At 39.1% G+C, this 18,125-nt stretch overlaps 1 protein-coding gene across 1 annotated transcript in view; it reads right to left on the bottom strand.

Moving 5' to 3' along the window:
• Positions 1-614: 614 nt before the first annotated feature.
• Positions 615-18,125, bottom strand: part of ano2a (anoctamin 2a) — a 35,676-nt gene continuing 18,165 nt past the window's right edge. Inside the window, exons 15-26 of the mRNA XM_039654485.2 lie at positions 14,934-14,999; positions 12,292-12,366; positions 12,010-12,211; positions 11,780-11,891; positions 11,001-11,058; positions 10,813-10,913; positions 10,421-10,572; positions 5,699-5,851; positions 5,539-5,591; positions 5,211-5,392; positions 5,004-5,109; positions 615-3,429 (exon numbers count right to left, since the gene is read on the bottom strand). Coding sequence (XP_039510419.2) covers positions 2,311-3,429; positions 5,004-5,109; positions 5,211-5,392; positions 5,539-5,591; positions 5,699-5,851; positions 10,421-10,572; positions 10,813-10,913; positions 11,001-11,058; positions 11,780-11,891; positions 12,010-12,211; positions 12,292-12,366; positions 14,934-14,999 — 2,379 coding nt within the window. The 3' untranslated portion in view covers positions 615-2,310. The remainder of the gene's footprint in view (positions 3,430-5,003; positions 5,110-5,210; positions 5,393-5,538; positions 5,592-5,698; positions 5,852-10,420; positions 10,573-10,812; positions 10,914-11,000; positions 11,059-11,779; positions 11,892-12,009; positions 12,212-12,291; positions 12,367-14,933; positions 15,000-18,125) is intronic.

Genomic DNA, 18,125 nt, shown 5'->3' with positions numbered 1-18,125 from the left:
TGCCTACCTTTGATGCGGCGCGACGCAGAAGTCACTCACTCCTCTTCTCTTCTCTTTAAAAAAAAACAAGAAACTTACCACTCTGTCGTGTGAAATCCCTGCTTGAAAAGTCTGTAGTTGCTTGAAATCCGTTCAGCACAGTCTTGTTCGTTAACATTAGCCGTTTCCACCGTCGGGCCGAACGGAGCTGGAACGCTACGGTTTCCGTGTGTCTGTCAGACTCGCGGGCGGCAGATCTTTGGAATGTATACAAACACGCCAGTCGTTCCCTTGGTAACGTGACGTAAATAGTGACGCGTTATGGAGTCAGCTATTATCGCTTTTAATTTTATTACTAATTTGTTTGTTTACTTCGCTACAGTTACACTGGTAGACAGACAGGCAACAGACAAGTGACATTTGAGTAGAGATCGCGGTTATGAAGGAGCGTAACATTTCCCGAACACGCGCTAAGCGCTGCCAATCAACGCACACTGGGCCAACTGGGCCAATCACAGCACTTTTCCTATTTCGAAAGGAGGGGCTTCATCGGAAACGACGCATTCACACCCCCCCCCCCCCCCCCCCCTAACAAAACTAAAAACAAACTAACAAACTTAATAAAAACAAACCACTTTTTATTATGAACAGTATTTTATTTTCATTATAATATCAAAATATTTCAAAGTTTATCAATATTTCTAGAAACACTGTAACATGGACATGAATGTTCTATGTGAATGCCGGTTTGTAACTGTTCTTAGCTTATGGATCCCTGGTAGCACAACGCATATACACACCTGCAACTCAACACAGATTTTAATATACAGTGGCCAAGCCCACACTGAAGATAAATACAGTTGTCACTCCAGTTGTTTTAATAGTGCACCCCAAAATGTTTGTTTGTCTTTCAAGCTGTTAAATGACTTCAGAATACAGCATACATTGCATACTTTGTTGCTTTTGGTACTTTTTAGATTTTATAATGTATAAATAGGCTAACCATTAACTTTCATTATATTAATCAACAGAACTTCTTATTTTGTGTTCCAGGGATGAAAGAAAATATTGGTTGGAGGAGCGACATCAGGGTGAGTAAATGATGACATCATTCTCTTTCTGGGTGAACTAATCTTTTAATCCTATTCTGTATACACAGAGTGTGGTTATTAGTGACAACTAATGATGTATTAAAAATTACCAGATGCTAATATTATTTTGTGGAAAATAGAAAAGACCAAACAGGCTAAAATATTTCTTGGTTACAGCTGTGAGACATAAACTATTGCTTTATTTTTGTGTAGTAGGGTTAACACCTGCATTCTGTACACAAATGCAATGATTCATTCCCGAAAAAAAAAACTTGGCAGTTTGCACATGGCTGGTGTGCATTCATTGAATGATATAAAAGTGATGATTGGGTCTAAATCCCTGAAAACCTCTTCACAGTGAATATAGCATGCTTTACATTAGCTTTAGCTGTGCTAGAATAGTGCTTAAATGGGATTTATGTAAAACACTACAGTGTATTTGCAATGTACAATGTAATTGGCTTTGCAAGTCTTATGAATCCATTACAACATCACATTTCTTTATCATGTCATGAGCATGCTAACCGCCAAGCTACGTGCTAAATTGTCATATGGATGAGACACTACAGATATTTCCACCAAAGACAAAAAGACAATTCCACAAACAAGTTGGCTCATTTTGAAGCTGAAGTATCATGTTAAGAAGTTTACATTTAGTTATTATTCTGGTTAAGTACATGTTAACAACACCATAAAATGAAAGTTCCACTTGCTGAGTAACAAATCGGTATGGACTGCAAAGCCCTTTGGCCCATATTCCTAATCCTCTCTCTCTTCTCACCAGTTCAGGTTGAAGATTTGGATGAGATTTGATGTGTGTGTGTGTGTGTGTGTGTCTGTACAAGTGTGGTATACGTGAAAGAGAGAATGGCAAGTCACAGTATAAGACAATGTTTAAGAGTCATCAAGCCATGTCAAATGGCTCTAGAATAATAGCAGAATATCCCGACAGCAGAAGCCGGATTGGTTGCACTAGGTCCACCAATAATGAGTTCATGATTCTGTGCAAAAAGGGGCTCCATTTGTCAATAAACCAAAGTAGAACATCTTGTTAGCAACCAAGTGAACCTTCGCCAAGCTATCAACAATTGATCTACATCCAGAGCTACCAAAGATGCTCTTTCAGTCATCAATGAGAGTCAAAGATGAGTTGTTGATGGCAGGGGTTGCCTGGCACTGAAAGTGATCGGATGCAAGGTGCTTAAGAGGTGGAGTGTTTCTCCACTTCGGCTTGTCACACTCATACAGGAGTGTGATGTTTGAGATCACTGGCTGAAGGTGGGATATGTTGACTGAGGTTTGTGAAGGTGGTGGAATGGCTAGGTCTGGTTGACGTCTCCCCTGGAGTCTCTGAGCCTCTATACTTCAGAGGAAGAGTCTGGCATCGGCCCTTAACTTTCGAGCCTGGATCATGAGGGGGAAGCACTTTCATTGAGCTTCCCGATAGCTCAGGTTTGGAGGGAGGCAGTGGTAGTCCTGTTGACTGGCTGCACACGAGCTCTGGTTTCGAAGGAGGACGTGGTAAGAGTATTGAAAGGCCGCTAGCAAGCTCTGGTCTGGATGGAGGGCGAGGAAGTGCTATCGATGGGCTGGATGTGAGCTCTAAATCCTGTGAATCAGAGACAGATGTTTGGCTTCCAGGGGGCTTGGTTGTAGACAGTGCTCTAGGGACATTCCAGGAGAGTTCTTTAGGAGATGGAGGAACTTTCTGGTCGAGGTGTGTGAATGTGGAGGAGTGGCTAGGTCTGGTTGACCACTTTTCAGCTTCAGGACCTCCAGGACTTGGTGGAAGTGTTTGGCAACGGGACTTAGCCTTGCAACTTGGGTCTCGAGGTGGAGGCCCATTCGAATCAAACTCCCAGTACCGTGATAGTGAGCTGGTTTTGATTGATTGAACGGACTGGTTTAAAGATGCTGATGGTGTGGTGGCCGATTCATTATGACAGGCGATCTTAGACAGGGACTCTGAAGTTGAATTGAGTCTTTCACAGGTTGAATGTTGAAGTTTATCAAGAGGTAGATCACTGGTGGATGCTATGGGTTCCTCATCTGATTTTTCCTCAAGCTCTTCCTCCTTTTCGTTGGTCACCCGAAATTCTTTCAGCTCTTCATCTGACTGGCTTAGCATTACCCCACTGCAGACAGGCAGCTCCTCCTGTGATCCTTCCTCTAAACTTTTAATGACCACATCAATGTTGGTAGTCGTCTGTGGGTGTGACTGAGTGCATTGCTTGTCTGTCTCCTCGGAGAGCATAATATCCAACAGGAGTGTTTTCTCTCTCTTCAGCTGCTCCTTCAGAGAACGAGGCACGTCTGGGACCAACCATGCCACCAGCATACTGAGGAACATGGCTAAGTTCTACAACACAACAACAAACAGAATCAAACATCCACTCCTCTGTTATAGGAATATTTTTTGTTAAATACAATTCAAGCTTTTAATAAGTCATTTTTGATTTGTTTCTCAGTTTGCAAGAACCTAGACTTTACAAGTCCAACAAACCTCCACTCTAAGCCTTAAAGTCAATCATAAAATCAAAATTGACAAGTCTTATTTTTATGTAATATTGCAGTGTTTATTACAAATGATTTATCTGTCTAGGTGTGTGAGGATGGGACAACCTGTCACTCACACAAAATCACAGCATTAGAGAAGAGTCGTTTTCCTCGTATATATGTCACAATAGGAAAGAAAATACCATTGCAACTCAGTTTCATGCCAACTTCAATCTTTAGTTTTTCTTTTTGTCAAAATAATAAAGATCAAACAAAAAAGATTCACAATGACTGAATTTAAATTTAATCCCTTTCGTTCGGGAACTCCAACGTCTCGGAGGAGTTTATGACGAATCGGGATCACGTTAGGGAGACTAATTGCCTTTGAGTGAACTAAAATGAGCTAATGAACATTGGCATGCAGGACTTGAATTCCGCACCCCACCTGCCAGAGCACATATGCTTTTTACTTCGGAGCCAATCGGTTGTGTCCTTTGAGTGCATGAGCTTTAAGATTGAGATTATCTTCACGCTTAACGAGTCTGATGTTTCCTCGAGACCTCTCTATGTTGGTGTGATGGCGCTTCAGCGACCTCCGGGTGAAGATCGCATCCTTTTCAGGATCAGGATGACGTTTCACCCATGTGTTTCTTGATGCGGTCAACTTCTGCCATCCAGTTGAGGGTCATGATCGCTGCCTCTCGTGCTTGGGCCTCGTGCACACCAAGGCAGTGTTCGTGAACAAGTCATGTTCTCACTGTGGGAACATCACTGTCGCAGTGCTGAGGCTTAGACTGCCAACCCTCAAACGAGGGAGAGTCCCTTTGGAGATTCCCCGATTTAGTTATTCTTCTGGTTCACTCCATAAAAAGGATACTTCGGCTAAAAGGATACTTCACCCTAATTCCTTTAAGGGTGCCAGGAAACGGAATGTCTTGGAGACGTCTCGTCCCGTCGCCATGCTTGTTGAACCTTTGCGGAGGACTGCACACCGTCCGGCTCCTCAGCGAAAAGCATATGTGTGTGCGCTCGCTTCCGCTTTTTACCCGCACTGGCAGGCAAATTAACACAGCCTATATAGGGTATGTTGGGTTTTAAAAATAAATATGCAGAGCTCAGCTTAAGCATTATTTTTATAAATACTATTTACTATTTGCAGCCTGAGCCCCTTCATTCTAAACAGAAAGCTAAATCTGTTTACCTTCATCATGCAAAGATTATATGGACATATGAACAAAAGCTTTAGGGATATTACATCACGGCACTTTCTGCTATTGTTGCATGAATATCATGTAAAAGATATTGAGATGACATGGCCATGACATTCGTTGAAAAATGTTGCACAGACTAAAATTTTTTTTTAGGCACAGAGAGATTATGTTGTATTTAACCCACAATGTTCCTTGAACAACAAGAAAAGCAGTAACAAAAACTGACCTGGAAAAAAATAACAAAAGCCAGGCGTGCAGCAAGCACAGACCAGTACTGCTTAGAAAGCTGGTAAGACTCGGGAGACCAGGGTGGATCTCGATAGTCTTTGTACCTATGAAGATGAGGATTTGTTATAGGAGAGAGAGAATGATATCAGGCATGCAGGTGAGTACAGTTCACATGAGTATGTGTATGCATGTGTGTTGTGTGTACCTGCAAATACGGAGTTGTCTGTCAAAATCAGTGTCATGTGGAGCAGTACCAGTTTTAAAGTTGCTTGTGTTGAAATAAGCCAGTGTGTGGTTGGTAAAACCATGCATTGTGCCTGTCTCACTGTACAAATACTGATACACCATTCGAGGAATGAACTCCGATGTAAAGGAGATCACAAATGCCTTGAGGGAATAAAGAAAAAAAGTTAAAATATCTGCATGCAATGAGATATATCATTCTAACAAACATATATAGTTGCTGTAAGTCACAATCTCTGTCTTAGCTATATGTGTCTTATATAAGTCACAATCTCTGTCTTAACACTCACATTAGTAATGACAGCAAACTTGCTGATTCCACTCAAGATGTTGTACCATATGCCTGTGAAAAGAAAAATAAATATGCAACAGTGTGAACTAGAATGAATAACAGTCATGTTAAGTGAAACCATGAGTAAGTCTGTCCATATTTGCTGCTATATTTCATACCAATCTCTTTAGCACTGACTGCATCCGGTCGGCGTATTTCAGTGACAAATTTTGCCGCATCTAGTCGGATTTCAATGACGTTATTAAGCAGAGCGAAGACTGGTGCCAGCGGGAAGGAGGCCACAAAGAGTGTGACAAATCCATACTGAATAACTGCAGACAAACAAACACATACATCAGGGATCCATGTCCTTAATCAAACCGGATTCATTACAGACATCTTTAAACAACATCACTAAATCTCTTTTAATAAACTGATATTATGTATTACGATATTGAGTATAGAGCAGGTGTTGGCATACATTTTGATATTTTTTTGTATTTATTGTTAATCACTGCCAGTATGGCTTCCCATAAAGCTGTGACTACAGTGAATAATTATTGCAAGTATTACTAACTTAATTTGCCTTGCAGGTGGGTAGGATTTCAAAATACACAACTAAATAAAATAACACATGTAATATTTGCTCTCTCTCTCTGCTACAAAAGGTTACTGACCACTGTCAGATTCTCTGTTACAGCCTGGAGTCATTTATTTCTTGATGCATTTATATTTGAATGTTTTTTCTTTTCTTTTTTTACCAAAGTGACTTAGACGTTTTGACAGAAACAAGTAAAGCAAAGGAATTGTATTGTTGCCAGATATACCGGCACTACAAAGGTATTGCGATACTCTGCTAAACAGTACGATTTCATTTTACTAGTACCAGTACTTAAGACTGTGTTTTAGTAAGAGCTGCATTTCCTGAGTTGTGTCGACAGCAGGGCTATGCTTCCTCTCCCTGCAGGCATTCTGACTATGCCAAACTTTTTTGCTTGATGTTAAAGAGAGGTATTAGGTGCAATAAGCCAAAAAAATAAATAAATAAATACTCATGCGTATTCATGCGCTACCACACCCCTGTAGAGTGAAATCATAATTTTTGTATTGTGACAACACTAATCAAGTGGCAGTCTTCACTGCCTACAATGCTTTTAGAGTGATCAAAGAAAGTGTAATACATTCTGTATAATACTAGCTATTTCATATGCAAAGGTGTTAGCCAATCACTGCAGTGGGCGTTTACACTGAAGTCTTACAGCAGACACGCCCCTTCAAACGGAGCATTCAAACCAAATCGGGGTTGGAAAAATGCCTTTTATTCCTAAATTATGACAATTAAAAATCATACTAACATTATGAGTCCAGCCAGGAAATATTATGTGAAGTTTACAACATAATTTCGGGAGGAGTGAACCCATCTAATCTTTTAATTATCTGCCGGAGCATATAAGCAGCCGCTCACCTTGCTCTGGCATAAGCTATTTTGGCATCCCTCCACCTTCCCAACTCCACCAGCATAATTTAGGCATCTTGCTACCATACTCATCATCCAAGCATTAGTCCCACTGGGGGGTATAGCTGCAACTTTGAGCCCCCCTCCACTGCGGACAGCAAGCCAAATAAGCTTAACTCTAAACTCTATCTGAGGACAAATTCAACCCCCTCTGCTGCACTGTCATCATCCACTCTGACCACCTGCCTGGAGGAAATAAAGGCATGGAAGAAGCTAAATTTCCTGCAGTTAAAGGGATTCTTCAGGATTTAACATTAAGCTTTGTATAAGTAGAAAACCTGAAGTATTTTCGAATTACCATGCTTTCCACCCTCATATTCCCCTGAGACGAGATTTATGTCTTTTTGTCTGGAAAAAATCCTCCGATGATGGTCATTTTGTGTCATGGGAGAATTTTTTTGACTACAGCCAGTAGTAGGGGCTATCTCGTATGTTTTCAACCCGCCCATAGAGAGTGGGATCTCACTCACAGAATGAACACATAGTGTCAGCCATCTTTTTTTGGAAGCCAAGCTAGCAGGCTCTTGTTCTGTGGAGAAAGCTGAGTAGTAGGGGTTACCATCCTCTTCTTCAGCTTTTGCTTTCTGCAGTTGCCATTCATTGTTTGTCACTGAATTCATTCTGATTGGTGAATCTGAATGTAGTGTTTACATGAACGCTAAGCAAGTGATCGGTTGATGTGCGTTTTATCATTGCTAAGAAAAATTCCCGCTTCTCCGTGAGAGATACGAGACCGCCACAGTAAACATAATGAATGGCGACAGTAGAACGCAAAAGCCGAATCCTGGACAATTTGGGAGGTCTCGAAACTCATTTTCGGACAGACTCATCACAGAGACTCACTAGTAGCCTAGACTTGTTGTTTAACTACTGCGCTTTGTTACCGGTAGGCGTGGCCTTCTAGGGCAGCGAAGCAAGTGCATTCTGGGAGTTGTTGTCTTTCATCCACATAAGCCAAAAATACATTTTCTGTCTTTTCTCAGTCTAGAAAGCTCCAAATTCAAAAAATAATTTCACATTTCTTCTACATAAATGACCCATTTTAAATACACATTCATCTTTCCAGAGGTGAAGTATCCCTTTAAACAGTTCAAAGACAGAAACTATTCAAGGAGTACCCCTCATCAGATCCGGACATCAGACATCACTAGCATAATTTTCTCTTGCCAGGATATTCCACTTTCAACATCAGTCAACAACCTGCATGTTAAAATGGATTCTCTTATGAACTTTGATGCTCACATCAAACGTCTGTGTAAGACCTCCTTCTTCCACCACCTTAAGAATATTGCCAAACTCCATCCTATGCTTAATCTTCCTAATGCGGAAAAGCTTGTCCACACCTTTGTTTCTCATCTTTGTTATTTCCTCTCACATCTCTTCCTCCAGACTGGACTACTGCAATGCGCTCTTCATCAGGACCCCTGACAAAAGCACTTAACACCTCTCACCATGAGCGAAACACCCATGCAATGAGCAGTTTGAACACTAACCTAAGAGGAAACAGACTTTGACAGAACACCTGTTCCGGATTCTTCCTCTGCAATTCACTGTCGCTTATGCCGGTTACATCGCACAATTTTAGCCCTGATTTTCACTCACCAACAATTATGCAATTGCAATTTCTGCAAATCAGCACACAGACAACTTGAATCACAAGTTTTTTGTGGGATATCATTTTAACTAGGGCTGCCTAATGATTAATTGCATTTGCGATATCACAATATGATAAAACAAGATTTTTGTTAACTACAAAGGCTGCGATGACACTCTAGTCACGTGACACGCGAGAGCTTTGGTGAAAATCATCAACTTAACAGGCTATGCATATAGGCCTGGCCTACAGGAATGAACAATTTATTTTTAATCTATTTAATATTGTGTTGGAATATACTATACTATCCACAAGTTTCCGAGGGGCGCTCCTGTAAAACTTGTGGGTGAAACTTCCGGTGAGGCGGCGGAAGTAGAATTCCAATGGTATTTTGTGTGTTAGTTAGCGAAGAGGCTAGCTGTTTTTCGGATAATTATTTTACAATTTAAAGACGCAAATCTTTATGAGAGATGTCGTTACGGAGTTCAGGGACAACATGTGCTGTTCGCGGTTGTATGTATAACCGGACTAAACTAATTCAGTGGCTTAAACGTGATTGTTTTGAACAGAAGCCGAAAACGAAATCAGAGTGATCCTGCCAGAGCCCGTCTCTGATCCTGCCAACGACTGTAGTTTCCATCACCTCCCAAAAGATGACGAATCTTCCTGTGTACATTTGTTTAAATTCTTAATATTCTATAAACTCTATCAGCATGTGTTTGGCTGTTCGCTACTGATGAAGTTCAGGTTCTCATGATTTATTTTTATGAAATTTTTTTTTTCAAAACATCCCCCCCTCTGTTTTTTTCACAAATCTCACCCTGCATATACCTGCACATGTCTATTGTGAACAAGTCTTTAGTTTAAACTTGTCTATTTTTAAACAAATTAAAATGTAATTAAATAAGAGCCATGATTACTTTAGCAAGATCTTGCTTTTAAAATGTAGACTAAGCTTCTTAGTTGTTCTGGCTACTAAAAGCTGTGTGACAATTCAGAGTGCAAACCCTGATGTTAATTCTGGTTGGACAGTAGCACCCAGAGTTGAGGTCTATCATAATGATATGACTAACAATTATACTTGGTTATTTTACCTCAAAACTAAAACTGTCAGAGCCAACTAAATGACATTCACATTTTACTTGAATAATGTGATAGAGTGTGTCATTATATTTTGAAGAACTATTGGAAATAAAGTTCACTGGTGATGAATCATTCACAGGAATGAGTAATAAAAAAAACTATAATTTTAATAAACTTTAAAGGGTTAGTTCACCCCAAAATTTAAATTAAGTCATTAATTACTCACCCCCATGCTACCAACCACATAAGACCTTCGTTCGTCTTCGGAACACAAATGATGATATTTTTGATTAAATTTGAGAGGTGGATCACTGCTACATAGGCTGCCTAAGGGATCGAAACTTGACGGCCCAGAAAGTCAATGAAGAAAATGTTTAAATATTCCATGTGACTACAGTGGCTCAACTATAAGTTTATCAAGCAACGAGAATAATTTTTGTGCGAAAAAACAAACAAAAATAACTACTTTATTCGACTATTCCTTTTCTTCCTTGTAGGCCTGAGATGAAAGTTCAAGAGATGCACGACACATGCGCGAGAATTGCGATCTCCTTCAACTACTTCTTATTCAGTTCTCACGCATGTGTCGTGGAAATCTCTTGAACTTTCATCTCAGGCCTACAAGGAAGGCCTGAGATGACACCAAACAATGCACCAAACGTAGCAGTCATTTGAGCAAATATTTCAGTTCGAGCATGTGATACTCACCCATCTCCATGTACTCTGGGCTTAAACCCTCATATGGCTCCAGATCATAGTCCAAATCCCAGCGCTGTGGTTCTCGTTTGGAGTCTTTGTCCTCCTCATCGGCCGATCCATTTTTCTCCTCCTTATATGTGCGATACATCTTCTTCAGCTTCCTGTAATGTCAAGCCGAACGTTAGCGCAGCTGTGTCGTTTTAAAACCAATACTTCCTCCATTACTCACTGTGCACTGCTTTGGTAATGTTAAACAGTGCTGAGAATCAAATTTTAATGAACAAAAGAGTTAGGGGCTTCCTTTAATAGACTGGGGGTACTTTAAGGAATCAAAGAAAATTAGCAGAGAGACCACAGGGAAGACTTTGCGTGTGAATACAGTATGTGTGTAAAACACTTACGGAATGGCAATTTCAAACACATTATTCTGAATAAGCTGCTTCCCCAGCATAATGATTCCCAGCTGAATACACACTTCAATAAGACAGCCACCTGGAGAACACTAGACATAAAACACATGTACATGCAAATAGTTAGTTGCATTGTGCTAGAACACTGAAGACAAATATGTTTTTGTTTTAATAATTACCTCTTCCATGCGGAAATCCTTAAAGACATAAACATAGTCACCAGGACGACCGGCAAACCTAAATTAGCACACCAGAGTTATGAGAGATATTTTTAATTATTCTCCGGATTAAATTAAGCTAACCCAGAAATGTAGCATTTTGGTGTTAGACACTGATGCCACACATACTACACAGTGAGAAACTACACGAAAACTATATAGACATACATCACTACACGTAACACACAGACAGCAAAAAGAAGTTGTTATAGAATTGTAGTACGCCGCTGGAAATTTATTGACAAAATATGATAATATTTTACAAAAATAATTTATAGAAAAAAGCTTTCATTGAAATGCACGACACATGACTCAATTACATAAAAGAGCACGGAAAATATAGTCAAAATCAAACTAGAAAATAGAAGAAGAAGGAAATAGAAAATTATTTTAACTTTTTTTTCTCAAAATGTTTGTGATTTTTGGTAAAAAAATTTTTGAATGCTCACTGCAAAGTGATATATACAATATAAACAACAAATAACTTTCTCAATGCAGTACACAGGACAGACATACAACACTACAGTATAAAACAACACATAACACTACAGTGAGACAAACACTACATTATAAAATAAACACAGTACTACAGTAAGCACACAACTACACTGCAACACACTGAACAGTGGACATGACAAATGGTAACAAAGTACATTATAATAATCCAATTATCATAGCTCTCAACAAAGACAGAACGTCACAATGGTTTGGGTGGGTATGCTAATGGGATTCCATTTTACCTGCCCTTAAAGAAGGCCACATAGAAGACAGGTGCAAATGCATTCATGCTCTTCAGCAAAAAAGCTTTCAAGATCACATGTTCCTCAAATGTCGATTCAGTCTTTGGAATCTCTGCAAGTTAACATCATTAACATCATATTCATAACAATAACCATTGTTAATCTTTTTAAAGCAATTTAAGTGTTTTATTTTTCTTCAAATTTCATCTTTTTGACATGTAAGCACACACCAAGCTCTGTAATCCAGGCTGCTATAGCTCCGTAGATCTCATCCAGCACCAGAACCACCAGCAAGTTGATGATGACAGCAGTGGTTGTCACGGTAACACGCACATTAGCCTTGGCCTCGTGATCAGGGTTCATTGACATAACAGCAAACACAATGATGCGGTAGAGAATCACTCCGGACACGGCAGAGAACGTGACCCCAACCTGAGAAAACAGGTCAATACGAATTTTGACAATATAAAAACACTAATGCGACACATACTCTTTTTAGGAAAGGTACCCACCATAAGGAGGATAGAGGATATGTTGATGCAATATCCTGGCAGCCGGTCAGTCCATGACAAAGACTCTGAGGCAAGCTACAAGAACAACAGCATGTTACTCCATATGCTCACCATATTAGACACATGAATATATTATCTACTGGGAGAAAACAATACATTAATGAAATTTTTGCCTGATACTGATAAGGAATAATAATGTAGCGAATATGATGGCCCATACTATAAATGTATACTATTTTGCCCTTTTTAAACAGAACATCAACAATGTACACACTAAATCTCTTTTCTACATTTTTTCATCTTTCTGGCAAAAATGCGCAGAAAATCTGGCATCAAAACTTTGTAGTGTACTGTCAAAATAATTTTGTTAACTGTTTTTGTAAAATCAATAAATACAAAAATAATGTGTGTGTGTGTGTGTATATATATATATATATATTTATATATATATACACACACACACACACACATTTAATAATATATATATATATATTTATATATATATATATATATATACGCATAGTATATATACAGAAAAATGCATAATATATATATATATATGCATAGTATATATATATATAATAATTATGTTAAATAAACTAATTGTTAACTGTTTTTTGCAAAATCAATAAATAAAAAATAAAATAATGTGTGTGTGTGTGTATATATATATATATATATATATATATATATACGCATAGTATATATACACAGACATATGCATAATATATATATATATATATATATATATATACACACACATATATATATATATATATATATATATATATATATATTATGTAAACAAAAACTTTTATGTTAATGCGATTAATCACAATTAAATCGATTTGACAGCACAAAAAAAAAAAGCATAATTGGAAAAAGTAAAAAAATAAAATAAATAAAAAAACGGTTTGCACCAAGAATGGTAGCAATAACGATAACTATTTAAGCATCCACACCAATGGTCTGAGCTGCTCTTTACAGCAAAATGGATTCTGAATGGCTGTCAATGTTTTTTTTTTTCTGAAAGTGATTCCAATGGCATTGTTCCTCTGTGGTGTTACTGTTGTACTGTTTCAATTGTGATGTGGACTTCCCTACTCTCATAGAATTAGAACGATTATTATATGGATTTTGCAAATAAAACGCTATCATTTTCAAAACACATTATCAAAAACTTGCACTATGAAACCTATTTTAAAGTCTGCATAAAAAGTTTTCTGTTTTCAGTTGAAAACAGTGTTGTGTAAACAGCCCCTAATTAATAACTAATGGTTTTTACAACGAAAATGAATTAATGCTGAACTAATGGTTCCCTTAGGAACATTTTCCTGGTTGTATTCGCATAATTCCGCACCACCAGTAGAAACTCTGAAGTGACGTACAACGCGCTTGTTGTAACTTATTTTGAAGATGCGGTGGACATTTATTTCGATGCTGGGAGCGCCAGAGCACATCATGGTCACATTCTCAACGTTCATTAGTTTATGATCTGTCTAACAGTCCTGTGACTGTCTAATACATTATTAATATTCCTATAGACCCTGTGCTAAAGTAGAAGCTAAGCTAGTTCTTCCAAAAGGAGTTCCTTGAACTAAAATCATTCCTAGTTCCTGCTGTGCGAACGCGCCAAAAAATAGGTACTTCCGCCAATAGTCCTAAGAACTATAAAAAAGGTTCCTCTGGTGCGAAAGCTCGTAAAAGTTTTTTTTTTAACATTCTGTATTGTAAAAAAAATCACTGTATAAATAAAGGTGACTTGACTTTAATTTAGCATCTTAATCATAAAAATATGCTAATACTGACCATTACCAATTTGGCTTCCGATTTACAGTATGGTGTAGCTGGCTATATTTACAAATTAGTTTACAAAATCTACAGCTGTATAGCGGTTTTATGTAACAGAATAGGAAATAGTTTTGGACTTGGAACAAACTCATCATTTAATGCAGGTAAGGGTGATTTAATTGAAGTGCATGCTGAAGTTAATGAGCACGGATCCCAGACACACACACCGATGAAATCTGAATTAAAACTCTACACTCTCTCAGGTACACGCACATAAACAGTGAACATGTGTCTTTGATTAGAGGAAGGACACCACTCTAACTTGTGTATTTTAATCCAGCTCTGACTCTAATCCAGTATAATCTAGTGTGGAATACCCAGAGAGGTAATCTGCTTTGAGTGCCGTGTGTAGTAAGCGTGTACACCAGAGATAGTGTTTGAGTGCACATGTGTGATGTGTGTATGCGGCGCGGGCCTGACACCACACACAAGGGCACAATGAAAGTAACAAAAATCCGCAAAATCACATCAAGTGAAATTGCGACCACACTGCTCATTTCAAATGGGAAATACAAGGCGCCAACGGTCTCTCTGTTGGAGTGTGTCATTCATTATCGATCTAATTAAATGGTCTGAAAGAAGAAAAAGATAAGAGATCGCTAATGCTAATGATAGGAGCCGGGTGGCCAGGTGGGGTCCGAAAGAGGTCAGCACAGTGACCGCTTGATGACTGACAGCTGAGAACTAACTGCATTATCCCTGAAGCCCCGCCTCTTCTGGTTAAGTTGATTAGCTTGCTCTCTCCTAGGCAAACACACAGTAAACTCTGAAATTATCTCTACCCTCCTCACCGGTGACTGCCCTCCTTTAGCATACAGTAGCTTCTCTCTTCCTTTGTCATCTGTTCCTGCGCCCGGCTAGAACACAGAGCAGAGATTAAAAGCACTGTGCACACACACACACTCAGTCTCTCATATCTACCTGGAAATATTTGCGTGGTATTCCAAGTATTTCAGCTCAGTGCATTTTTAAGCAATAATTAATTTCAAACAAAAATTCAAGACTTCACCTGTGAATTAGATCCACACATATTAAATGAAATGTGTAGAGTATATCTTTAGAAATTTGTATCATAATTTCCTAAATTATGAGGAATTTAGGAAATTACAGGGAATCAAATGAGATGATTAATTTAAATTAAACTTGGTAAACGTGATTTCACAAAGTACAACATGTTCCTGGATCAAGATCTTTGTTGATCCTGGAACAACATTCCAATCAACAAATCAAATTAGGCTTACAACAAGTTTTCGATTAGTGTCTAGGGTTTTAGGGATAAATTATGGTTCCCTTTCGTAAGGGAACTCCAGCTGCATCGATACTCAACGCTTTGGGGAATGCCTTTGGCATGATGCATCTGAAGTCTGTAGTGGAACTACTCAAATCTTGATTAGTGCTACAGTATGTAAGCATGCACTCTTAGAAGAAATGGTTCTATTTAGAACCAGAAATGGTTCCATCCCCCGCTTCATATATGGAACTCCAAAATGGTTCTATATAGAACCATTTTTTGGTAAAAGGTTCTATTGGCCATGTATGGAACTCCAGTGCTCTATATAGAACCTAGAGGAAACCTTATTTTAAGAGTGCATAGAACCTTTTAGGGGTTCCAAATACGTAGCGCTGATTGAACCTTTTAAAGATGAACTGAACTGAAAAATATCGACGTTGAAAACGTGTTGTTTATGACAATTAAAAGTAAATTACACTAAACATTTTTTAAAAATATATATTAATATAGCTTTTTTAAGCAACGCAAAATTGCGCTTGTTAGCGCTGGCAGTTCCGATGACGTCACTGGCATGGTAGGACCCGCGGAGCGCCATAGACAACAGCTGTAGGTCCTGTATACACAGACGAAAATGAGCGCTTTTAACGGCATGGATTACGCATTTGAGCCCGTGAGGGACAGGCCGGTAGTGTCTAACTACCACCACATGGAGGACGATCAGTTTCAGGCTTCACTTGCAGTACAGGATCGTTTGGGGGAAAGTGACTGTGGGCGCGAGCGCTGTGGAGCATAGACACTGCACGGAGACGATCTGTTGCAGAGAGGTCAACATGGACATTTATTGATCGGCGAAAAATGCATCACCATGCACCGTTCATTTCGGATGCTGTTCGGTGAGAGAAACGTGTTGAAGGAGGCTATGCTGTCTCTAATGGATGTCCGAGCTGAGACGCTGGAGCGCCCCATAAGTAGCAGGGTATTTTACGAATAGGCGACGGCTGGGCTAACTTGTTACACTTTTCTCAGATTGTTTAGATTAACAGCGTACTGGCAGTTCACTCTATGGGCGAGGGTGCATTTAGGAAGGAGAAAATCCCATCCTTTACAGTGAACTATACATCAGGGATCTTTTCCCCCTCACCCGAATATCAAGGATTCGAGTAACGTTAACGTGATGCATTGAACTTGTAACTTGTGTAAATAAAACATTTCGTGCATTGTCAGACGTTTCATGTACTCATTGACGAAAGTACACATCTCTAAATAGTGTGTCGCTAAAAAATCTGTTTCCTCAGCCATGTCAGCTAGCCTCAGACTGTTTACAAGCTACGGCTGTTCTGCTGGTGCGGGTAGGCAACGGAGTGGCTTACCATGCCAGTGACGTAGTCGAACGTTGAAATCCAACATGGCGGCGCCCGTGTAACAAAAACAACACTTTCAATGTACCATTTTATCCCTTTTAACAAATTCTGCCATTTTAAAAATTGTACCAATGAGAATAAATAAAATACATCTGTTATATCACCTTTTCTCAAATTTCAGTTCAGTTCATCTTTAAGGTTCTATATAGAACCTTTTCTTCTAAGAGTGTGGGATTCACACGTGGGGCTGGCATATAATACTGAGATGATTGTGACCGTTTTCCGGTGTCTATTAACCAGCTCCACTGGTCTCGCGCACGGTTTGCTGCGGCTTTCTCCGATCGTGTTAAAGACCTCGGGCCCTATTTTAACGATTTGAAACGCAAGTATCAAGCGCGAAACGCAAGTAACTTTGTGGCTGGGTCTTGGGCGCTGTTGCTATTTTACCGGCGGGATAAATGACTCTTGCGCCCAATGCAAGTTTAAAAGGGGTTGGACAGGTAATCTTTCTCTCAAAATTGTTCAATACTGTTTATGCATAAGTCAAGCCAGTGTCTAAAATATCAACTTCACATAATTTCTTTTAGTAGGATGAAAATAATCTTATTTAAATTGTGATCAAGTTATACAGAAAGCGATCAAAAAACAATCTTTCCACACAGCGCAAGTTTATCTGGGCAACTCGTTATGAAATCAATGATGCACATTACGCTGCACAACGAAGCTCTTACTGTATGTACATCATCGTGTTTGCAATGGTGAAAGCATTAGAGAGAGTGCAGAAACTGCGTTGCGGACTGTCATCTGCTTGCTCAACGCTCATCATGGCAACATATTATGTGATGGTAATAGATCTAAAAACTTAATCTCGATAGCTGTAATAGTAAAAACGTAAAATAGCTGTAGTAAAAGTATTCAAGAGAGTTTCACATGTAATACGTAGCTATTTCATATGCAAGCATGCCAGACAATCACAGCAGTGGGCGGTTACACTGAATCCCACAGCAGACACGCCACTTCAAACTTTGAACAAGAGTGTTCAAATCAGAGGCTAAAATCAGGTTAGGAAAATGCCTCTTATTTTTAAATTATGACTATTTTTAATCTAAAAAAAAATACTAACTTTATAAGCATAACCCAGGAAACATTATAAAATAATCCCATCTAAGAGCAGATGACCATGTTGCATGGCGAATTGTTATTATTATGGCGAATTTACCAAATTCTGTAGAGAGCATATTTCAGTTAGTTCCTGGGGTGCCTTCTTGCTCATTATGTGGAAGAAACCATGGTTCCTGTTTCAAGGCCCGGCTTTGGGAGCACCATGTCGGCGAAAAACCTTGACTATGGATGCGTCCCTTACGGGCTGGAGTGCGGTTATGGAGGGCCGT

The sequence above is a fragment of the Pimephales promelas genome, chromosome 10 (genome assembly GCF_988280905.1).
Source record: "Pimephales promelas chromosome 10, fPimPro1.hap1.1, whole genome shotgun sequence".
NCBI lineage: Eukaryota > Metazoa > Chordata > Actinopteri > Cypriniformes > Leuciscidae > Pimephales > Pimephales promelas.
Note: the sequence above shows the minus strand (reverse complement) of the source record. Positions and strands in the feature narration are given on the sequence as shown.